At 45.6% G+C, this 25,757-nt stretch overlaps 1 protein-coding gene across 8 annotated transcripts in view; it reads left to right on the forward strand.

The window, feature by feature from the left end:
- Window positions 1-25,757, forward strand: part of LOC121854162 (receptor-type tyrosine-protein phosphatase kappa-like) — a 122,726-nt gene that overhangs the window by 8,980 nt on the left and 87,989 nt on the right. The window contains exon 1 of one of the 8 annotated variants that reach the window (XM_042348608.1): window positions 9,986-10,657. The exons of the other annotated variants lie outside the window; for them this stretch is intronic. Within the exon in view, the coding sequence (XP_042204542.1) occupies window positions 10,390-10,657 (268 nt within the window). The 5' untranslated portion in view covers window positions 9,986-10,389. Of the gene's footprint in view, window positions 1-9,985; window positions 10,658-25,757 lie in introns of those variants that run through there. 8 annotated transcript variants of the gene reach the window in all.

A 25,757-nucleotide genomic window follows, 5' to 3' on the forward strand; every position in this document is an offset into this window, starting at 1 on the left:
ACCACGAAGACCATCTTTTCTTGGGAAGCTTTTTATCCTCTTGGTAACTTCTTAGAGATAAGTTGTTTTGTTGCTGGACCCTTGTACCTCTCTCTCTCTCTCTCTCTCTCTCTCTCCCCTTCCCACTTGTAGCACCCCTCACCACCTCTATCACCCCCATCCTCTACCATTGGCCGTCAGATGTACTCTAACTCACACCACGCAGGATCATACTTACTTCTTCCTCCTCTCTTCCTCCTCCTCCTCCTCCTCCTCTCTCATCTCCTCCTCCTCCTCCTCCCCTGCTGGGTCTACCTCGTGCCACCAGCATGAGTGAGCCTCAGTTGCCTGGCACACCTCATACCCGGCGCCGTCACCCTGCATCACTGTTCTCCCTCACCATCACACATTCACGTACACCAGCGCCACACGTGTTTATCTATCTCCCTCATACAGCAGTCCGTGGCACGTGTTTGGTCTCAGCCTTGTACGTGTTTGGTTTTAGTCTTGTACGTGTTTGTGATGTCCTGAGTTACTGTGCTGTTCATATTGGATTGTTTCAAGCTTTGCGTATCTCTGTGGTGTGTAATGCAGTAGGTGTTGAGTTTTGTTCCAATATGTGAAGGTAAAATGAGATTAATTAGTTCAGTAGCCACCAGGTGTTGATGAGATAACCTGTATAGTAATATCTCCTTCACCACCACCACTACTTCTTCATCACCACACTACACCTTCACCATCACTCCACCACTACCACACTTCCTCCAGCACCACAACACCTCTTCCTCCTCCACTACACCACCACTGCCTTCTAGTTTCTTCAACACCCTCCACCTCGTCTTGGGTGGCCGGGTGGGCCCCCAGACAGCGCGAGGCAACAGAGGGGACACGTGCAGCCTCCCTCGCTCTCTCTCACCCACCCTGGGACCCGACCACCATACCCCGGCCGGCCAATTATCCAACACGAAACAGAATGAAACAAAATTACTTACATACGAACAAACCAACGTGAGAGACGAATAAAAGACGAGAAAAGACGAGAAAAGAGACGAAAATATTTGAAACACTACCTGTGAATGATAAAGGCCCCTGAGACTGTGAAGCATTAGTGGGATTTTCTTCACCTGAATGGAACTTAATGAAGGAAAAGATATATACTGTATGTTAATTAGAGTGACTCGTGGCCAGCATCTGTCTCTCTCTCTGAACCAAGGAAGAGTTATAAAGGTGTTTGTGTGAACGTTAAGACACAGTTATAGTGGATAATTCTGTACTAAACATTAAGAAACACGTTACTACTGGCTGGGAAACTTTAATAAGAGGAACCTAAACGAATGATGGTGTTTGGTCATTATGGACTATTTATTAACTACTTTGGACTTTAAATTGAGTAGTTGGGTAGTTAATTATTACTCGTCTCTATAGTTTATGTGCCGCTGAAGACCCAGTTGTGTTGAGGTGAGGAGAGAGGACATACACACATGCAGTCCCTCCTCGTCTCAAGTGGTGTTGGTCGTGTCCGTCTGTGTTTGATAAATAATATGTTTAAATAAAATGATTCGTCTTAAATTATCCTAAAAAAGAATAACTATTTATCTCGTGGTCTTCCACAGTGTTGTCTGAATCACAGCATCTTGACATGAATACATAAGACACGCTGCCACCCACACGCCCGCACTGTCGCCCGCACACTGCCACCCACACGCCCGCACTGCCACCTGCACTATCTCTCACACACTACCACCCCGCCTGCACCATCACCCCACACGCCCAGCCTGCCACCCACGCCACTGCCACTTACCACCATACCATCTCCCACCTGCCTATCACCCACCCTACACTACCTCACACCCTCACTGCCCACACGCCACCTGCACCGCCCACCCCCCCCACACCCATGTACAGCCACACACCTAACACCCCTAACACCCACACCGTCAGCCCCACTTCCCACCCCTCACCCCCTCACCCCCACACCCTCACCCCACACCTCACCCATACCCCACACACACACCTCCCCTCCCACCCCTCACACACCCACACCCCTCACCCATACCCCCACACACCCCCACACCACCTAACATTAATTATGACAAACACGAGAAATAAAACAAATTAACCAAAACCTCTTCAATTTATTCCAAACTAAAGACAATATTTTCAAACTTTCTGGAGCATAAAAAACCTAAACCATATCATACATAATTACAAAATAAATAAGATACAAAATTATTCTTATTTAAAATTAGTCAAGGAAATAAGTTCTCTGTAGTGTAAGTGTTTAGGAGGAAAAATAATGGGAGAAACTGAAGGAAAGATAAGAGTCCTATATCAGTCCTATATCAGTCCTATATCAGTCCTATATCAGTCCTATATCAGCCCCATATCAGTCCTATATATCATGAGGGTTATAGGCAATTAAGTGGTGATATCTCTTCAGTATATTACATTATATATTATACAAGTTGAGAGAGATTTGATGTATGTCTTGAGCGTGAAGAAACACACACACACACACACACACACACACACACACACACACACACACACACACACCTTAGTGATGGATAAAGTTTGTTTTTTATTTACAAAGAGAAATTGCGTCTATTATTATTATTATTATTATTATTATTATTATTATTATTATTAGTAGTAGTAGTAGTAGTAGTAGGTAAATTGGATATTAATTAATAGGCAAAGTGAAGGTTATTAGTTAAAGGTTAATGGATAAGAGTAAAAGTTAAAGAATAGGTAAGTCAGGGTAATTAACAGGTAAAGGTTAATTACTAGATCAAATTACAGGTAGACTACGCACACACAAGCTGACCACAGGTGTTAGTGTCCTCAGTAATGGATGTTAGGTCCCTGAATACTAATGTGTCTCCCTAGTAAACACTCACCTGGCGGAGGGATACACAGGTGAGTGGCAGGTAGACAGGTGTTAATTAGCGGAGGGATACACAGGTGAGTGGCAGGTAGACAGGTGTTAATTGGCGGAAGTATACACAGGTGAGCGGAAGGTAGACAGGTGTTAATTAGCGGAAGGATACACAGGTGATGACAGGTGAACGGCTGGTAGTCAGGTGTTAATTAGCGGAGGGATACACAGGTATTGACAGGTGAACGGCAGGTAGACAGATGTTAATTAGCGGAAGGATACACAGGTGATGATAGGTGAGCGGCAGGTAGACAGGTGTGAATATATCAGTGGATTTACAATTTACGTAGACAGGTGTACACGAGACAGGTAATCGACAGGTAGACAAGTGTGAACATATCTATATATTTACAATTTACATAAACAGGCGTACAGTAGACAGCTATAGACAGATAAATGACATAGAGACAAGTTTACATATTTACAATTAACATACATGTATATTCATTAAGACAGGTGTACAATAGACAGCTATAGACAGAGAAGTGACATGCATATCAGGTGTTTTTGATTAGGACACCTGTACAGGGGTTAAAACTTACATAGACAGACAGACAGACACATTATATACAATTATATACAGACAGGGGAATTAGACAGTAATACTCAACAGACAAAGCAACACAGACAGTGAGACGGAAGTGACAGGGTACACAGACATTTTAACACAACAGACAAGAGAACACAGGCATGTAATATAGATGAACAGACAGACATAGCACTTAACAGACAGGTGTAGAGACAGGTGTAGAGACAGGTGTAGGAGATAACAGACAGGTGTAGAGACACAAGACCTCAGGTAATTAGTTAATCGACAGGTGGAAAAGAGTGTTTTACTTACTGTACCTGTGATGGACTTTGGACTTTATTAATTGTGGACTTATGGACTTAATTGTGATTATATTTGGACTTAATTGTGGTTATATTTGGACTTAGGACTTGGTTCTGGGATTATCTGTGGACTTTGGACTTAATTGTGGTTACGCCATAGAAATAATATTAAAAACCAGTTACATTAAAGAGAATTTACTATTAAAAACAGTACCATTATAGAGAAATAATATTAAAAACCAGTTACGTAGTGAGGATTAACATTATTAAAAATCGGTGACACTAGAGAGATTTAACATTATCAAAACTCATTAACTTACACAAAAGAGGATGAGATATTATTAAAAAAAAACAAACAATTAAGCTGTTTTTTGTAAAGGATCAGAATTATCACTCGTGGGTAGAGACACAATTGGATACATATTAGGCTGTCATCTTATGTGTCTTATGTGTTATACTGATTGATTTTGGGTTCAGGTGATATAAGGGATACAGGTGAAATAAGGGGATATTGGTGATACAGGTGATACAGGTGGCACAGGTGATATAGGTTGATACAGGTGATACAGGTGGCACAGGTGATACAGGTGATACAGGTGATGTAGGTGGCACAGGTGATACAGGTGGCACAGGTGATGTAGGTGGCACAGGTGATATAGGTGGTACAGGTGATATAGGTTGATACAGGTGATACAGGTGACACAGGTGACACGTATTATATAGATTAATTATGGTAAGATGATAGAGGTAAAGAAGACATTAATATAACCCTTAGGGCGACATAGGCCTTATATAGCCTTATAGTAGAGTTAGATATAGTGATAATTATATAACTGGTTTAATTACAGGTAAGGGAGATTAGAACAGGTAAGGGAGTTTAGAACAGGTAAGGGAGATTAGAACAGGAATGAGAGATTAGAACAGGTAAGGGAGTTTAGAACAGGTAAGGGAGATTAGAACAGGTAAGGGAGTTTAGAACAGGTAAGGGAGATTAGAACAGGTAAGGGAGATGAGAACAGGTAAGGGAGATACAAAAATATTCTTATTGAAAAATGAAAAAAAAAAGTTGTTATTTATTAATTTAATGATGTTGTAGTAGGTAGCACGGGTTGTTATTGTTAGACCCTAGAGAGTGTTATAGTGTTGTAGTTCTAGAGTTATGAGTTAAACTACCAACTGGCGTAGGTTAGCGTTAACGTTCAATAAATCTCTTTTAAATGAATAAGAAAATAATGTGAAAAAAGATGAAATGATGACCTGCATAAAATGGAATAAATTTTCAAGGTAATTTGGATAAAGGAAATTATTTTACAATTTGCATCAAGGACCTTAACCTTGACCCAGCTTGACCTTGTGTTCTTAGTAATCTCGACTATGACCAGTTAGGTTTGGTTAGGTTAGGTGGGGTGAGGCCAGGTCCAGTGCTGTGTGAATGTGTTTGTGTGTGTGTGTTTATGTGTGTTCTGTGTCCGAATCTTTGTGTGTTTGTGTCTGTGTGTGTGTGTGTGCGTATGTGTTGTTTGTGTGTCTGTATATGCAAGATAACTTTTCAATTAATTATCAGGTATGGGAGGTGTTACAGTGGCCGAGTGTTTATAAGACAGTAATATATATATTTATTTATTTATTTATTTATTTTTTCTCATGGAACGAAAGCAACAACAAATTTCTGGTGATATTTTCTCGAGAATCAAATTGGCTTGAGGAGAAGGATGAGGAAGAAGGGGGGTAGGAGGAGGAGGCGAAGGAGGTGAGGGAGAAGCAGTAAGAGGAGGAGAAATATAAGAAATAGGAGAAGGACAAGAAGGAAAAGAAGGAGGAACATTAGTATTGGAGAAGGAATAGAAGTAGTACGAGGGGAACGAAGAGGAGGAGGAGGAGGAGGAAAAGGAAGAGTAGGAGAAGGAATAGAAGAAGTAGGAGGAAAATGAACAGGAAATGGAGAAGACGAAGAAGGTGAAGCTATATATAAGGTACAGGAAGGTGTGTCTGGGGGTCATATCTGAGGACAAAATTGGGTTAAAGGAAGAGAGTGGCCCTTGATGCCCGTCCACCTGGCCAAGGGTTAGAGGGAGAGAGTGGCCCAAGGGTTAAAGGAAGAGAGTGGCCCTTGATGCCCGTCCACCTGGCCAAGGGTTAGAGGGAGAGAGTGGCCCTTGATGCCCGTCTACCTGGCCAAGGGGAGTAGTAGTTGGCCAAGCAGTAAAACTTTCGCACACCTGATATTTTTGAGTTGTCGATCATTCCTGGACACACACACACACACACACACACACACACACACACACACACACACGATGCAGGTCGTGATGTCTTACTTGAGTTTAAGTAATAATAATAATAATAATAATATTAATAATGTATTTCCTACTTACATGGTGTACGTATGTGTGAAGAGAAAGTGTGAGTATGCATGTAAGGGTAAAGTATGTGTGTATAGTTCGGTGAGAGGAATTTTATGAGTGTGTCAGGGTTATGAGGTTCTGGGGGTCATAACTCCCGAGATATTTTCAGGGTGTCCGTATGTCCGTCAGGCAAATGGCGCCCTGGCACTACCGTAGTCAATAAACCTGAACATACGCTAAAAATACATAACACACATATTCTGTATAACGTTATTCTTATTATTGAAGTAGTGTAGTTGATGTATAGGTATTGAACAGGTTAATTAAGAGAGACAAAGGATTATACACCTTGAGTATATGACCAAAAATGTGTTATAGTTTTCTTATATATTTATTGGCTTTATAAAACCTGAGGTTATAGTGAGAAGTTGTTAAGTATTGTGTCTGTAGTAGGGTTTGCATACACACATACATACATACATTCATACATACATACATACATTCATTTAATACTCACGCATTATTATTATTATTATTATTATTATTATTGAATGGAAACTCGCGTGTGTGTGTGACCTGTGTTTATCTGTTTGTCGTAGGAGGTCAGTAATGAGGTCATTCAACGTAAGGGTCACTTAGAGTGTGGGTCACTATGTCAGGGTCACCATAACTTATAAGGCTCGTGAATAATAAACCACTTCACGTGTTAAAAGTATTATCAAGTTTTATGGTCGTATGGAAGTTAATAATACTCTTGTAAAAAAATATCGTTTGATTGATAAAAACTTTCGTGAAATTAAGAGAAAAAGGTATTGTATGTTGGGTATTTTTTGTCATTTCTTTTTTCCAGTTATGAGTAAAGATAACAAGTGAGTGAATAATGACTGAAGAAAGTTATTAAGATAAGTTATTAAGATAATCCCTTGACTCACCCTGGGATGGAGAGACTTTGTTCATCGTCGTGGCTCATGGTGGGACGGTCGTCTTGAGTGTTGTTCACCTCACTGTGACGGGAGGCGGCACACCTCACGTGTCGCTCAGAGGCTACTCTACAAGGACGTCTGGGATGTGAACTTAATTGATGAGTTTATCTGACTTTTAACAAGGTCTTTGTAGAGGTAGAAGATTAACATTGTGTCGCCACGAGCCGTAGACCACCTGTGTGTGTGATCAGACTGGTTGTTGTGTTGATGAAGAGGCAAGGTTGTGTTGTGTAGACAATAAGAGCCTAGCGGCAGGTGGATGCATAAGGTTGACCTCACCCCCAGCTCTCCGCGGCACCAGCTGTGGCCCTGTGAGGCCTTCACCGCTGGCAAGGACTCGCGCCCTGCCATCCCCTTCTTGCACTCACTTCAGTCCTCATCATCCGTCAGAGAAACAATTGTGACGAAGACTGATGTATCCATTAATCTGTCAAGTGTCAAGGTGGAACTTAAAGATACAACTCCTGTTTCAAAAATCTCGAGCATTGTTCAGTTGCCGGAGTACCAAGTCAGCTGTGAGAAGAGCTTGTCCAGGACGCGGCTGTGGAGGTCTCCTATGGTGTCTTCTGTAGCTGGTTCAGGAGACGAGACGATAACCTTTTATGGTTCTTCTGACTTTCGGATAATTTTGTGCGTGATCCACCTGGGCCTCCTGCTGGGCCTCTTTATATACGTCGAGGTCACGAGAATGGTAATGGTGCCTATCACCATATTCCTCATTGTCCTCTCCCTTGTCCTCTTTGTCTTTATCCTTTTTTGCGTGTGTTTCGTGGTGTTCCTCTGATGTTGGGAGAAGGGCGGGAGCGGTCGTGCTCCCGCGAGGCGGCCGAAGGAGGCTAGCTGTAGTTGTCAGGTCTCCCACATACACCTTCGGGAGTTCCCCTCCAGTGGGAGACCTTTGTAGCCACCAAATTAATTCGTCTCCTCTACCTCGCCCCGCCCCCACCAGTAGTTACTGAGTCATGCAGCGGCTTCTATAAATAAATAAATAAATAAATATATATATATAAATAAATACATATATATATATATATATATATATATATATATATATATATATATATATATATATATATATATATATATATATATATATATATATATATATATATATATATATATATATATATATATATATATATATATATGCAAGTAAATCACTGTGGGTGCGCGTGATCCAAGTATATGCTGATAACCACAAGGAAACAAGAAAACACGAAGTTCCCAAGCGCATTCGTGTAATTCACATCTTGAGGGGTGAGTACAGACTAAGAAGTACTTGACAAGGTTAATATATACAGTAGAGGAGTGTGAGATCAAGGCCCTAGGGGACAACAGGTGTCCACACTGTTCCGGTCATAAGGCAGTGACCCTTACTAATAAAAAAAATTGACCATGCCATCTCTAAGCACAGCAGCTGTCCGTAGTCAGGTCATAGGGTAAGATGACCCAACCTTCTCACCTGGTTATAAATCTTCTCAATCACAAAATTATCCAGTTTGTACATACCATTACTCAAATTCATGTTGACAGATTCGGTATGTTTAATGAGACTGGATTCTATAATGTTCCTACTGACAATTGAATTACAAGGTAATATTGAGGAGGCATTATCCCAGTCAATGCAGTGCTTGGGAACTTCGTGTTTTCTTGTTTCCTTTTGGTTATCAGCATATACAGTATATATATATATATATATATATATATATATATATATATATATATATATATATATATATATATATATATATATATATATATATATATATATATATATATATATATATGTATATATATATATATATATATATGTATATATATAAATATTTTAATATATAAGGCCAGGTATAAAAGTGAGGTAGATGCTGAACTATGGAGAGTCACCACCGTAGATTGAAGGTGTGTACTGTAGTGAAGAGGTGACCTACTTTTCTCCTACACTACACTAGCTGCCACCCGCCTCTTATGTACCTTAAGTAAGGGAGAGATATGCTCAAGTAGACAACCAGCAGAAAGTTTAATCTTTCTATCAAGCTTTGACCACAACCCAAGCTGAAGGTGAGGGAGGAAGTCAACACTATGTAAATAAACCCAGAGGAGGGAAGCTCAGCACACTATTGTATAGTTGTGAGGAGGACGGGGAGCAGGAGGACGGGGAGCAAGAGGACGGGGAGCAGGAGGACGGGGAGCAGGAGGACGGGGAGAGCGAGGCGGTGTGTGACGACCATTGATGGTAACGACGGCTGACCTGGTTTGTGAGCTGGCCAACGTCCACACCTGCCCCACCTAGCCCTCTTGGGGGTCTGATCTACGCCTTGAGTCCCGTCTCCGTGCCCATTGGAGACGTTGGTCGTGTTATACCTGGTCTCCGTGTGGTGTGTACTTGTTCTCCACTCTGACCGTGACTTTGAACTGTCACCCACGTTTTGAAGCCTTAATCCACGCCACGTACTTGATGTCCTCCGTGTCCGTGACCTCTCCCCCCGCCCCCCCTTCATCCGTGCCGTGTTCCGTGCCCTTCATTTCCTACCTTCTGTTGGTCACACGGAGTTACGACCCCTCTGACGTGACCAACACACACTGGCGATGACTGTACGTGGGTGACAGTCACATGACACAGATGCCACGTTACAACTGTTTATATTTTGTATTAACTGGACGTTGAACCGGTATTTGTCGAGACACTGAAGACGATGAAGGAAGCAGCTTGAGGTGAGTGTGAGGTGCCACCGCTGCCAGGAAGACTTCTGTACAAACACTTGCCCGGGAGAGGAGACACCTGTAGAAGGGGTTGAAGGAGAATCGTGTGTTTGGGGTCAAGTGATAATAGTGACTATGGGAGGGGGGGGAGGGGTGAGAGTAAATGGGTAAGGTGCCCCAGGCCAGCGTGTCGCCTCCAACACAGTGAGGTGTGTGCTGGGTATCGGGCAGGGGCGGCCACTGGCGGCTGTGGGCACATACTTGGCGTGGTCCCCGGGTGGTGCCACGGTTTTAGCCGCGCAGGTGTGGGGAGCGCGGTAAGCTGGCGGAGCAGTACCTCTGGGGCAGCGCTCAGAGCCGTGCCCATACCCCTGTGCTCCGAGTGTGGCCCCCTGCCGTCCCCTCCCAGTGTGGCCGTGCCCGAGTGCCCGACGGAGGAGTGTAGGTGAAGTGGTGGCAGCTGTGTTGCGTGTCGGTGGTGGGTAGTGTGTGTGTCCATGTGTCCTACAGAGACCCCGCCACAGTCTGGTGCGGTAGTGGAGTAGTAGTAGTAGTGCAGCACTGCAGAAGAAGGAAGTGTGTGTGAGTGTGTGTCCGGCCGAGCTGAGGAGGTATGATGCGTGATCGAGATGCCATGTCTACCAGCAACAGCGCCGCCTCCTCCTCTGCTGGGGGAGGCGCCGTCGTGGATGCTACCGTAGTAGGAGAGGACCCAGTACCTGCGTCAGGAAGCAAAGGAGATGGGAGGAAGGGCCGCTCCAAAAACAGAGGCCATGAGAAGCCCAAGAAGAAGAGGTTCCTCAGCGCCTCCTCCAGGTCCCTCTCCGCCATTCCCAACCGCATCCAGCTGTCCATGCTTAACTCCGGCCTCATCACTATCAGTAAGTGCTCTCTTATCTCCTCCTATAGTACTCTATTATCTCCTATACTACTGTCAAAAAGCTCTATTTACTGTCAACAAAGTTCTATTAGAGAAACCAGATGAACAACGATGTCATAGAAAAATCCGACTGTGAGAAAGATTTAGGAGTAATGATAAGTAGGAATCTTAAGCCAAGTAAACAATGTGTATTTGCTCGTAACAAGGCTAATAAAGTACTTGGGTTCATACAAAGGAGTGTTAGTTACAAGACGAGCGAGGTCATCCTAAAACTGTACCTTGCGCTTGTGAGACCTCACTTGGATTATGCATTAGGAACCTTGAGTACAGAGACAAGCTAAAGCTTCTTAATTTGCACTCCCTCGAGAGACGTAGAGCGAGGGGCGACATGATCGAGGTGTATAAATGGAAGTCAGGGCTAAAGAAAGTGACATTACAAAGGTACTCAAACTATCCAACCAGGAGCGAACTCGTAACAATGGTTTTAAATTAGACAAATTTAGATTTAGGCCCGAAATAGGTGAACATTGGTTTGGAAATAGAGTAGTGGACGAGTGGAACAAGTTACCAAATATCATCATTAACTCGAATACGCTGGATAGCTTCAAACATAGGTTGGATGGATATATGAGCAATAGGGGTTGAGTGTAAATGGGACTGCCCAGTATGGGTCAATAGGCCCGCTGTAGTTTCCCCCATTCTTATGTTCTTATCTCCTATAGTACTGTCAACAAGGCATATTATCCCCTGTATAACAAGGGATACAACACACTCACATGAACAACACACTCACACATCACACCCACACAACACACTCACACAACACACTCACATGAACAACACACTCACACATCACACCCACACAACACACTCACACAACACACTCACATGAACAACACACTCACACATCACACAACACACTCACACCTCACACAACACCTCACTCACACTAGACATTTCGTGTTTTGTATTATTTTCTGTTATCTTCACTTACCATCACACCATCACACTTTTTCCTTAAGCGTCGTCTAAAAGTGTATCACATCGCCGCTAAAAGAGGGGTGGGGTATGAGGTAGTGAAAGTGTGAGGTGGTGAGGTGTAGTGAGAGGGTCTGGGGTGTGAGGGGTAGTGAAAGAAGTGAGGTGAGTTGTGTGAGGATGTGTTACCTTTAATTAACTGTTGAGGTGTTGATGCAGGTGAACTCATTACATTAACTCACATGAATGTCAGATGTCTTATATTAGTAGAAAGACAATTGATGTATGTATGTGTCCAGTGTATAGTACACACACACACACACACACACACACACACACACACACACACACACACACACACACACACACAAGCAGGAATGATTTAGGTATGTCAATAATGAGTCACAATAGAGGAACACACACACACACACACACACACACACACACACACACACACACACACACACAGGTACTAAATAGGTGGACACAGCGTCAGGGGGTGTTGGTCGAGAATGTTCTCCCAGGCGACACCGAATGTTGGTCATGTCGGGGTACCATATGCCTGTGTGTGTGTGTGTGTGTGTGTGTGTGTGTGTGTGTGTGTGTGTGTGTAGTGTGGGGGGGGTTGTTTGTATGTATGTATGTATGTATGATAACACTGAGCCAGATTATATTACCAACAACAAGAGGACAGAATTCAATCAAGGAAGCTCAAAACTGATGGTCTATATCCTTTCTTTCCCAGGATGAACCAGGTGTTGTATCTTCCTGTGTATTATTACTACTTGATTATTATATTGTACTGGGGAAAAACAGCTTTATTGTTAGATTTGAATGATGGAGTGTGTTTGTGTGTGTGTGTGTGTGTGTGTGTGTGTGTGTGTGTGTGTAGGAGGGGTTTGTATGTGTATGTATGTATGTCAGATTAATACTTACATGAATAGTATACACCAATAAGAGTCTTCTAACCTACCAAACCGTAGACGTATTTCAGACCATTTAAGCGATAATTGAACCTTTAGGAACACCTGAGCTTAATTAGGATAATCTGACCGTGACCAGGTAAAGGAGCAGTAGTCATTATCTAAGCCCTGTGGAGTGTGGTAGGTGGAGTGTGGTGGTGGGGTGTGGTAGGTGGAGTGTGGTAGGTGGGTGTGGTGGGTGGTAGGTGGGGTGTGGTGGGTGGGGTGTGGTGGGTGGGGTGTGGTGGGTGGGGTGTGGTGGGTGGGGTGTGGTGGGTGGGGTGTGGTGGGTGGGTGTGGTAGGTGGGGTGTGGTAGGTGGGGTGTGGTAGGTGGGGTGTGGTGTGGGGTGTGGTAGGTGGGGTGTGGTAGGTGGGGTGTGGTGGTGGAGTGTGGTGGGTGGGTGGTGGGTGGGTGTGGTGGGTGGGGTGTGGTAGGTGGGGTGTGGTGGAGGTGTGGTGGGTGGGGTGTGGTAGTGGGGTGTGGTGGGTGGGTGTGGTATGTGGGGTGTGGTGGGTGGGGTGTGGTAGGTGGGGTGTGGTATGTGGGGTGTGGTGGGTGGGGTGTGGTAGGTGGGTGTGGTGGGTGGGTGTGGTGGGTGGGTGTGGTGGGTGTGGTGGGTGGGGTGTGGTGGGTGGGTGTGGTAGGTGGGGTGTGTGGGTGGGGTGTGGTATGTGGGGTGTGGTATGGGGGTGTGGTAGGTGGGTGTGGTGGGTGGGTGTGGTAGGTGGGTGGTGGGTGGTGGTGGGTGGGGTGTGGTGGGTGGGTGTGGTGGGGTGTGTGGTGGTGGGTGTGGGGTGGGGTGTGGTGGGTGGGGTGTGGTGGGTGGGTGTGGTGGGTGGGGTGTGGTGTGGGTGTGGTGGGTGGGGTGTGGGTGGGATGTGGTGGGTGGGTGTGGTGGGTGGGGTGTGGGGTGGGGTGTGGTGGGTGGGATGTGGTGGGTGTGGTGGGTGGAGTGTGGTAGGTGGGGTGTGGTGGGTGGGATGTGGTAGGTGGGGTGTGGTAGGTGGGGTGTGGTTGGAGGTGGGGTGTGGGTGGGTGTGGTGGTGGGGTGTGGTAGGTGGGGTGTGTAGGTGGGTGTGGTAGGTGTGGGTGTGGTAGGTGGGGTGTGGTGGGTGGGATGTGGTGGGTGTGGTAGGTGGAGTGTGGTGGGTGGGGTGTGGTAGGTGGGATGTGGTGGGTGGGGTGTGGTGGAGTGTGGTAGGTGGGTGTGGTGGGTGGGATGTGGTGGGTGTGGTGGGTGTGTGGGGTGGGGTGGTGGGTGGAGGGTGTGGTTGAGTGCCTTGGCGGTGTGGTGGGACTAGTTTGCACTAGCCAAGACACTCCTAGAAGGTGTGGCAGTATTTACCGTGTTCCATAAGACCCTGTTGTGTTACACTGGGTGGTGGACACGGTGTTGGTGGTAGACACGGTGTTGTTGGTGGTGGTGGACACGGTGTTGGTGGTGGTGTTGGACACGGTGTTGGTGGTGGACACGTTGGTGGTGGTGGTGGACACGTTGGTGGTGGTGGACGTTGGTGGTGTGGTGGACACGGTGTTGGTGGTGGTGGTGGACACGGTGTTGTTGGTGGTGGTGGACACGGTGTTGTTGGTGGTGGTGGACAGGTATGGGTGGTGGACACGGTATAGGTGGTGGACACGGTGTTGTAACGAAGCACAGTAACATCATAACATCAACGGCTGTTTCATAATTATCAACATCGTCTTGACACTTACTTAAACAACTTTCACATCAAAACAAAACAAGTTATCGTAGGATGATGTAAAGAGTGTGTTGTTGTGTTCTGTGTGAGTGCGTGAGAGAAGGAGGGTGTGAGGTGTGTGGTGTGTGTGTGTGACAATGTGAGGGAGGAAGGGCGTATGGTACTGAGTGTGTAAGTGCATAAGTAAGTGCGTAAGTGAGTGAGTCAGTAGGCCACAAGACGACACACCCACAAACCTACTTTTCAAACGCCATCGTAAACCTGCCCAGCCATCACTAAACCAGACCTTGACCTACACACTCCCCTCCGAGTACTCATAAACGACTCACGGTTTTTTCCTTCGTATTTTTTCCCTTCCTCAATCTCACACTAGGGCAGGAGGGTAAAGAGGAGAGTAGGAAGAATGTGGGGGTGAGGGGGAATGGGGAGGGAGGCTGTGGGGGATGGGGGAGGGCGTGACAGTAGGCGAGGGAGGGATGCCAGTACCCAAATAGTACTCACTAGTATAGACCTACGATGAAGTCAGCCTTTGTAGGTCAAGGCTTAAAATGTCGCGTGTGTGTAATCGTTTTTGTCTCTTTAACTGGCATGAACATGGTGTTGGGGGCAGGGGAGGTTGACAGGCCAGCTAGTGGAGGGAAGGAAGGAGGAGGAGGAGGAAAAGATGAATTATTTGCATTAGGAAGATGTTAAAGGAGGAGGAGAGTAGAAGAAGAGGATGAGGAAGAGGTGTAAGAGGAAAGGATTATAAGTTGAAGAAGAGGTGAGTGTAAGGAGGGGGATAATGAGGTGGGAGAGAAGAGGAGAGAGAGAGAGAGAGAGAGAGAGAGATACATGGAAGGGAGGGGAGGAAGAGGCTTGTGATGTGTGGATGATAATGAATCGTGTTATAAGTGTGTGTGTGTGTGTGTGTGTGTGTGTGTGTGTGTGTTGTGTGTGTTTTATGAGGTGCAGGAATTTGTGATGATAAGAAGATTGGCTTCAAAGGGGTCGACGCTCAGAGCTCCGGGGGGGGCACTGGAGGGAGGGCGACCTCATTGTTGAGTACAAGGAACTGAAATAAAAGGTTTTGTATGGGGCATGTGTGTGTGTGTGGGGGGTTTGCATCTTGTGTGGGGTTTACATGTGCGTGTGTGTGTGTGTGTGTGGGGGGCACATGTGTGTGTGTGTGTGGGGGGGTTTGCATCTGTGTGTGTGGGGTTTACATGTGCGTGTGTGTGTGTGTGTGGGGGCATATGTGTGTGTGTGGGGGGTTTGCATCTGTGTTTTTGGTGTTTACACTAAAAGCAGTCCTAGACTTTGTTATATTTCACACACAGCCTGTTCATCGGGCTATGGCGCCGTGAACCTCCAAATAGGACTACCCGTGCCTCTTAGGTGATCAGAGTAACGTGTTTAGTTTTTAAAGTTGGTTTGAGACGGACGGTGAGGGGGTGAGAGGAGGGAGGGGCGGTGAGGGGGGGGTGGTAGAGGAAGGGGAATGGATTGTGAAGGGGGGGTAGCCTCAGCCTCTCCGACGTATTTATCATCCAACCTGGTCACTCACTTCACCACTCCCTGGCTTCAATTCATCCCGATGGATGTTTGAAAGTGATCGATGGGGCACAAGATTGGAATGGTGTTTTAATTTTTATATTTTACCTTATTTTATTTATTTATTTATTTATTTATTTATTATTTATTTCTGTTTATTTATTTATATATCTCTCTTTCTTTTTCTTTCTTTTGTACAGACCTTTTCTATTTCTGGTACAGGTGTGTAGGTTAGGTTAGGTTAGGTTAGGTTAGGTTATTTGTCTTGTTGAGCCTTTGTAAATGTGTTGCCTGCTAAGGGAAGGTAGGGGGGAGAGGTGGTGGGAGGAGGAAGAGGTAGGGGGGGGGAGAAGAGGCAGGGAAGAGAGGGTACATTCTCCCTCTGAGCCTATCACCGCCAGCACTCATACCACCCATTTAGCGAGTATCTCTCCTGGACCACCTGTTAATGATCACCTGTTACCTGTATTCCTCTTGGGGTACACCTGTCCCTTTCCTCCTTCCTTCCCCCCCTCCTTCCTTCCATCCCTATCTCCTCCTTCTTCCTTGTTCCTTCTCCACCTCCCAAGTCCCTCCCTCACCCACCACCTCCTCCAACAGGTAACTCAGAGGAGGGGAATACCCGAGGAAGCTCTTCAGGTATTTCCCACTACACACCTGCCTGGCTCCACCTGTCATAGAGGCAGCCATTACCTAATTTTTTCTTTTACGTGCCACTTCCTCCACCTGTAAATGTACTTCACGTCGCCTGTAAATGACCCCATCTCCACCTGTAAATGACTCCACCGTCGCTTGTAAATAACTCCATGGTCACCTGTAAATGGCTCTAGTGTCACCTGTAAATAATTCCGCCTCCAACTGTAAATGACTTCGCAAACAGCTGATCATCACAACACAAACAGCTGATCACAATATAAAATCATACAAGGAAGTTATACAATATACATTAAACACCATAAATTATACAACACAGATATACAATCCACAAGATATGAGTTATACAGTATAGTGTATACGGTGTAAATAATATATCATACAAACGATACATCTACAGGTAGTATTGTAGACACCCCACATACTCCCTCTATTCCCATTCCCGACCATTCCCATTCCCGACCCCCACCCTTGGAACCCTCAATCCATCATTCCCATTCCCACTCACCACCCCACCAAACAGGAACTCCACGAGCGGAACACACTTATAGTTGGATAGTACTGCCAGGAAGTACCAAAGAAAGTACTGTTATCAAGACGAGAGATGCACGGAGAGGCTGGGAAGTACTGTACACGGAGAGACTTTGAAGAGAAGGAAGAGAGAGAGAGAGATAATGAAGGAGAAGGAGGAAGAGAGGTAGATAAAGAGGGAAGAGGTAGTGAGAAAGAGAGATAAAAAAGGAAGAGGAAGGGAAGGGAATAAAGAGGAAGGAGGAAGAGATGAGAATAAAGAAGAAAGAGAGAATTTAGAGGGTCGAGGATTACTGTACTGGTAAATAATGTGAAGCGATGATGATGTGTTTAAATGGCGCGGTAAATGATGGAGGGAGAGAGAGAGAGAGACATAAGATGCTTCTCGTTCATTAGACATCAAGACTCTTGCCGAAATACAGCCATATGACTTACCAAGACTTAACCAAGACATAGCCACCGGGACTTTAGCCATAATACTCCTGGTTCTAGGTGAGACGGGTGAAGATATGGGTCGTATAGAGCAGCAGCGGCAGTACTTGGGTCATCCTCTCAGCTCCCGCGTTGTGATGAGTCGCAGCGAAGTTCCTCTCAGTGTAGTAATGTGCGGAGATGTGAGACAACTACACCATAGTGCCGGTGTAGAGGGAGGAAGGGGAGAGGAGAGGGGAGAAGGAAGGAGGGTGGAGAGGGGGGAGGGAGGTGGTAGGGGAGAGGGAGGTAGGTAAGTCCCTCACCTCATAACACGTGCCAGGGTTATGACGAAATGCCAGGATGGTGACGTCACACAGGTGTAATGGTCGATTAATTAGTGTTTTTTGTGACGTAGTACAAGTAGTGTTAGTTATCCGACGACTACTGCATGTGTGGCCTTGATTATCCGGTGTTACTGTTAAATGGTCATTAGTGGTAACAATGGTTTACCTACAGTACAGGTGTGGGAGGGTGTGTACTGATCATAACAGGTACACAACAGGTATTAAACACACAAGACTAAACCTCTGATAGTTTTTAGAGATCCTGGGTCAAAGGTCATTGTTTAAGGTCAATTTATCACCCGAAGCAAAATTGAATCATTATAGAGACATGACTTTGTGTAGACTAGCCTAACGTAAGCCACCTTGATCGGATGAAGCTTCGCGTCTGACAGCAGCAATAAGGGTCTGAACTATACCTGTCTTAGTTAAGTCGACAGCTGCAAGAGAGAGAGAAGAGAAGAGAGAGCACTCTCTTCCCTCCTCCTCCCGTCCATTAATTCAAATGGGGGGGAGAAATAGGGAAATGCCTTTAGCGTGAACATGATCCTCCTTTCTCCTCCCCTTCTTTCCTCCTTCCCTAACTCCCCTTTCTCCTCTGATTTCTCTTCATCCTCCTCCTATTTTTCATCTTCTTGGAACTCCTCTTCCTCCTCTTCCTTTTCCTTATTCTCCTCCTTCTAATCTTCTTCCTCTTCCGCTAACTCTTCATCGTCCTCCTCCTCCTCTCTTCTCCCCATCGCCAGGTATGTGTGTGTCTTAGGGCTGCCAGCACATGCTTCTCAACGACACTTTTAGCCCTGTGCCTCTCACCACGAGAGGGGGGGTATAGGGTTAGTAGGGTAGGTTAGGTTAGGTTAGGTTAGGTTAGGTTAGGGTAGGGTAGGGTAGGTTAGGTTAGGTTAGGTTAGGTTAGGTTAGGTTATGGTAGGTTAGGTTAGGTTAGGTTAAGCTTACTAAGGACAGTTTAGATTAGGATAGGATAGTTTAGTTAAGTTAGGTTAGGTTAGGGTAGGTTAGGTTAGGTTAGGTTTTGTGTGGTAGTCAGCTTCCTCACCCCCTCCCCCCCCCCTCGCTCTCAACATTGTGGAACCCGGATATACTTCATACACAAGACCAACACGAGGCGTCTCACACTGGCTAATGACGATACATAATGATCATATCGTGTTTACATCCGGGTCCCGATATTGATAAAGTTCTCTTGTTTATAACCCGGTTTTAATTAACGCACTTGACGCCCCAAACAAAATGAAATTAATACTTTTTGTTTATCGCCAGCCCCCCCCTCCCCCCCAAATATTGACCATTATTATGTAACAGAAAATTACAGTGGTTCGAGTCTTGTATTTTGATGTACAGTCACTCCAAATAACTACCTGTACTCGGGGTGATCGATGAGTTTCAGAATGAACACTGTGACTCCTGTTGTCTCGGTAGGGTTGTCAAAATCCTTCGTTCGTTGGGTCATATTGTTTTTTTGGGTGACTTTAATGAACAAAAATACGTCGTTTGAAAATTCATAGTGTAAAATAAGTCTTATACATTATTAATTAATATGTTTGTGATTCTTGAGGTATATAAGTCTTATTAATTACTTCAAGGTACAGGTGTATAAGTCTTATTAAGAACTTAAGCTACAGGTGTAAATCTTATTAAGAACTTTTAAAACAATAATACTTGAAGGGCCAGGTGTAGTATGGCGGTAATTACATAACACACACACACACACACACCTGAGCTACGAATTCCTCACTTGCCAAACTCACTGCCAAACCATCCCCTTTTGCTCATAATTTCTCGCTAATGTTGGCGTGTAAGATGACTATTTATAGCACTAGTTCACTACACCGGAAGTCACTGGGATGTCTCAGTGTGGGAGGAGGGGGGTGAGGGTAGGCAGGTGGGGTGGATTGTTCGTCTGAGGAAATTTTTAGTATTTCCTTCCTCCTCCTCCTCCTCCTCCTCCTCCTCCTATACTTTCTTCATATTTTCTTTAGATCTTTATAGTTAGTGTGTGTGTGTGTGTGTGTGTGTGTGTGTGTGTGTGTGTGTGTGTGTGTGTGTGTGTGTGTGTGTGGTTATAGGTGGTTCGGCGACACCAGTGCAATGGTCAGCATGCTCGCCTCGCAAGCGAAGCGGACGGGTTCGATCCTCAGGCCGGGTGGAAAACTATAAGGCAAGTTTCTTTACGCCATTTGCCTCTGTCACCCAGCAGTAATTGGAACCTGGATGTTAATCGGTTGCGGATCGTGTTCTAAGGGTAATGGTTAGCCAGTGCAGATTATTAATGAGTCTTCTTGGACTATTCCTTGAAACTGGGTCATGCAACTCGTTAACTCAGAATTAGTAGTTGTGTTGGCGACAGCTTCTACACCTTAAACAAATTCACGCCTAGGTGGCCCTAGGGCCGACCATCCTCGTTACACGAGAGGCAACCATTATTATTATATGTAGTAGTAGTAGTGGTGGTGTGAGAGAGAGAGAGAGAGAGAGAGTCGACCTACACGTCACTCACCCTTACCGAGGCAGTTAGTCTAAGCAAATAATTTTTCACATGCCATTCCTATACCTCCTCTAGTCTCCCTCTCCCTCCTGTTCTCCCTCTCCTGCTCCCTCTCCTCCCTCTCCTGCTCCCTCTCCCTTCACCCCTCCCTCCCTCCCGTCAAGTGGCCTTGAACTCTATGGATCACCCCTCTCCTCCCCCTAGTCTCCCCCCCCCTAGTCTCCCCTCTCCCCCTACTCTCCCTGCCCCCTCACTCTCCCCTCGTTCTCCACATTCCAATGAGGGGAGGAGGTGTGAGGGCGCCTTAAAGTAGAAGCTGAGGGGAGGGGGAGGTAGAGTAAAAGGGGAGAGGGGAGGGGAGAGAGGGGAGGGGAGAGAGGGGAGGGGTTACCAGTAAGTAGAAACTTATGACGAAAAAATCCGTAGCAGATGTTTGTGAAGGTCAGGTCGGCCATAACTTACTACCGTCACTCAACACGGGAAAAAAATATTACACTATAAATTACCGAGTTTCAACGATCACGTGAAGATTAGGCACCCCATCTTCTTTACACCTTAACATTAATAGCCCTGAATATAACCTAACCTAGCCTAACCTAACCTAACCTAACCATGATATTTATGGTACTGGTTTTATTTATTTATTAATTTATTTATATATTTATTTATTTTGTTATTATTATTATTATTATTATTATTATTATTATTATTATTAGATCTTTGCACAACACTGTTGACATTTATATATGACGAACGTGTGGAGGAAGAGAAAGAGGAGGAGAAAAGGGGAATATAGAATGAGAAAAAGAGGGAGAGCTGGGTTTGAAGAGAAGGGGATGGAAGAAGACGAAGAAGAGAGGGAAAGACAGGCGAAGAGAGAGAACATAAGAAGAACATAAGAAAATAAGGAGTCTGCAATAGGCCGGTTGGCCTGTGCATGGCAGCTCCTGTCGAGAGCTACTACCACTCTCTATCATCCATGAATCTATCTAGTCTTCTTTTAAAACTTTCCAGCGTTCCAGCACTTACTACAAAGTTGCTAAGCTTGTTCCACTCATCTACCCCCCTATTTGTGAACCAGTTCCTTCCTATCTCCCTCCTAAACCTAAACTTATCCAACTTAAATCCGTTGCTCCGAGTCCTATCCTGCTCGGATATTATAAGAACGTTATATATATCGCCTTTATTGATTCCTTTCACCCACTTAAATACTTCTGTCATATTTCCCCGCACTCTTCGTCTTTCTAGGGGATGCAAGTTTAGTTTCTTTAATCTGTCTTGATATGGAAGGTTTCTAAGTCCCGGAATCATTTTCGTCATTCTTTGCAGCACCGACGGTAGTGAATTGATATCCATTCTATAATGAGGGTACCAGAACTGAACAGCATAATCGAGGTGCGGCCTGACTAGCGCAAGATATAGTTTACAATAAGACCTCTGCACTCTTATTACTTACACTCTTCTAGATATAAAACCCAATACTCTGTTTGCCTTATTTCGAACATTAACGCACTGTTTTCTAGGCCGTAGGTCCGTGCTTACAAGTACCCCTAGGTCTCTTTCACAAGTCGACTTCTCTAGGTTGATGTTGTTAAGGCTGTATACATTGACAGTATTTGTTCTTCCAATATTAAGTACGCTGAGCTTGTTGGTGTTGAATTTCATTTGCCATTTTTCTAACCACTCCTGCAGTTTATTTAAATCCTCCTGTAGTGCATTTGTAATCTTCCCTGAATTAATCTGCCGCCCTTTTTTGGTGTCATCCGCAAACTTGCTTATGTCACTGCTGATCCCAGTATCTAGATCGTTTATGTAGATTATGAACAAGAGTGGGCCCAGTACTGACCCCTGGGGAACCCCACTGGTTACACGGCCCCACTCAGATTTAACACCATTTACGCTGACCCTCTGTGTTCTATCGGTGAGCCATGAGGGGTAGGAAGGAGAAGAGAGGAGAAGAAGAAGAAGAAGAAGAAGAAGAAGAAGAAGAATGGGGGAGAGAGGGGGAAGTGAAGCGGAATGCGGAGGGAGGGGGGGTGAAGTCATTAATTACCTGTGTGTTCTAGTGACATGACACCTGTATACGTGACAAGTGAGGGGACACCTGTCATGGCGGTCCCCTCGGACGCCCCCTGACGTCACTAGGTCATCCGTGTTACCTGACGATGTTATATATTACTGGTGACGTCATAGGCCTTAACTCTTCTCGAATACCTGAGTGACGTCATAAGTATCAACTCTCCCCCGAATACCTGAGTGACGTCATAGAATAAATGTTGATAAAGAAAGAATGAAAGAAGAAGAAGAAGAAGAAGAACCATTGTAAACCAGATCTCAGAGTACTCGCGTGGGCTTAGTACTTGGCTGGCTGACTGGCTGACTGGCTGGCTGACTGGCTGACTGGCTGGCTGACTGGCTGACTGGCTGACCGGTCCTAACCTACACCATCACTACCTCTCTACCTCTAACCTCACCCATTAACCGGACTCTGCCGCTACCACACGCCCGTTATACCGGACACTGAGAGCGTTATTATGGTGGTGCCGGTTCTCAGATAGTCCCCCTCCTCCTCCTCCTCCTCCTCCTCCTCCCCTCCTCCTCCCTCCTCCTTCTCCTCGTCCTCCCCTCCTCCTCCTCGTCCTCCTCCCACTTGTCCGGAAAATTTACCTTTTTTTCGGATTTTTTAGAATATTTTTTATTTACTTTTTTTTCAAAGGGGAGAAGACACTGTTTTGTATTGTTTGTTTTTATGTCACTTTCAGGTTCAGTGCCGTCAGGGGTGTTATTTATGGCCTGTCTGTCTCTATACTGTACTATTGTTGTCTGTCTGTCTGTCTATCGGTGTACTGTGCTATTGCTTACTGTCTGTCTGTCCACCTGTCTATTTTCCGTATTATTGTTGTGGTCTCTCTGTCTGTTTGTCCGTCGGGTGGGGAGGAGGAGGTGGGGGAGATAGGGGGGGTGATGGGGAGTGGGAGTAGGTGGTAGTGAGGGAGAGAGTGAGGGAGAGAGGGGATAAAGGGTGGGAGAGGAGAGAGGGACGGTGAGGGAGGTAGAGGAGAAGGAGTTAAACACTGGGGGTGGGGGAAGAAGGGAGGGGGAGAAGTGGGGGGAGAGTGATGCAGAGAAGGGAAGGGGAGAGACACTGAGGGGTAGGGAGTAGGGGGGGGTAGTGGCTGGGGGGGAGGGGGTAAGACAAGCCCAGGCGACATAATAATATAGATCCTCGTCAAGACAGTTTTAGGTCAGGCGTTCTCTCCCCGTCGTTCACTTGAGGCTGGCGTTCTACCTGACACGTTCCTCAAGGCGTTCACTCTCCTTTGTTGTTTTTGTAGGGCGTTTATTACTCGTTCTCCTCATATCTCCCCACATTCATTTACCTTTTAATGTAGATAAAGAAGGATGAAAGAAGATCAGAGGTGAGGGGGGAGTTAATAGTTAATAGTTCAGAAATTGAAGAAATTCCGGAAGGGGCGGGCTGATCACCTTGCTACGGGTTAACTAAGCTAAAAATGTGTAAGGGTTGTGTCCTGGGGTGGTTATTGTGGGTGGTTTTCTTAGAGCTGGTTTCTGGTTGGCTGGTCGCTCAGTCGGTACAGGCACTAGACCGCTTACCTACCGGCTCGACCCTATCCCATATATGGGTGTTTTGAGGGCCATATTTCATATTCCGCCGACCCAACTGGCGGATGCTGGTCTAGGGAGGTTGTCTATTGCCTGGCCGTTTGGATATGATAATTATGCCAACAGAGGAAAAAATAATGGTTTAAGTTGGTGTTGATTAATTTCGTTTCATCAATTATGAATGTGATTATCGATCTTCCATCCATTTTCGAACGCTCCACTTGTTTATGTTTTGGCTTGGCTTGGCGGCCATGTTAGCCTCCTTATGTAGCCAAGCTTATACTAAAGAACAAAGTCTACTACGGTGTTTATTCCTCATATTTGTTTACATACAATAACAAACAATAAGGATACGGAGCAGAGGTATGTGAGATTACGACAAGGCAAAAGTATGACGACATCTTTTGATCTATTTGAGAAACGATTGCGTCAGAACGGTTAGACAACATTATACACTGTCAAGGAGCCATTGGGTAGGACGTTTATAAAGAGAGAGAGAGAGAGAGAGAGAGAGAGAGAGATTAATAGTTGGAAAATTGAAGAAGTTTTGGATAAAGTATAGGAAGAGGCTGACTGACTCTACATAGTGCACAGTGTCATCTCCCTGCGTCTAGCATCACGTTACCATGGGATAAGAATTACATTACTTGAGGAATATTAAGACAACTTCCTGTTCCTCTTGTTGTTATAACTTGTTCTCTCTCTTCTTGGTTGAGTTCCTGCTGGAGGGTTGTTGTTGTGTTGTGATGATCGTCTTGTTATTGTTAAAGTTCACAGGGTTGTAACTTCGTCGTCTCCAGCCAACTAGCTTGTCTACTAGCCATACAGTCAACTAGCTAGCCTGTCAGTTAACCACACAACCAACCAGCTAGCCTGCCAACTAGTCAGCCAAGCTATTTTGTCAGTTAATCTAACAAGCACTCAGCTCTGTCAGGCCTCTGAGCGACCACCACTACCACCATTACCACCTCTACAACCACTACCACCATCACTCCCTTACCACCACCGCCCCTGACCACCACTACCACCATTACCACCTCTACAACCACTACCACCATCACTCCCTTACCACCACCGCCCCTGACCACCACTACCACCATTACCACCTCTACAACCACTACCACCATCACTCCCTTACCACCACCGCCCCTGACCACCATTACCACCTCTACAACCACTACCACCATCACTCCCTTACCACCACCGCCCCTGACCACCACTACCACCATTACCACCTCTACAACCACTACCACCATCACTCCCTTACCACCACCGCCCCTGACCACCACTACCACCATTACCACCTCTACAACCACTACCACCATCACTCCCTTACCACCACCGCCCCTGACCGCCACTAAACCTCCTACTTCTACCCTCTGATCACCCCCATCACCTCTCTGTCCACTACTAACCCCCTACCACCACCTCCTATCACCACCCATGACCGTAGTGAAGATGCTTGTGCCTGATTCACTGTTAAGACTTTTAAGCTTTAAATAACCACTTCAGACATACCACCTCCCGCCTCCACTTTATTGTGACGGATCCCCAATGTGGCAGCCGCGATGACGTCATGGTGCCTATCCTCCAATAGTCCCTCGAGACATAACCTTTGTTGATGACGTCATGGTGTCCCTCCTCCAATAGTTCCTCGAGATCTGCCACTTGTTGATGACGTCATGGTGTCCCTCCTCCAATAGTCCCTCGAGATCTGCCACTTGTTGATGACGTCATGGTGTCCCTTCCTCAAAATCAGATGCCGTGTGTGTGTGTGTGTGTGTGTGTGTGTGTGTGTGTGTGTGTGTGTGTGTGTGTGTGTGTGTGTGTGTGTGTGAGGCCCCGCAAGACGATAA

Source organism: Homarus americanus, unplaced genomic scaffold (assembly GCF_018991925.1).
Source record: "Homarus americanus isolate GMGI-L3 unplaced genomic scaffold, GMGI_Hamer_2.0 scaffold13581, whole genome shotgun sequence".
Classification (NCBI taxonomy): Eukaryota; Metazoa; Arthropoda; class Malacostraca; order Decapoda; family Nephropidae; genus Homarus; species Homarus americanus.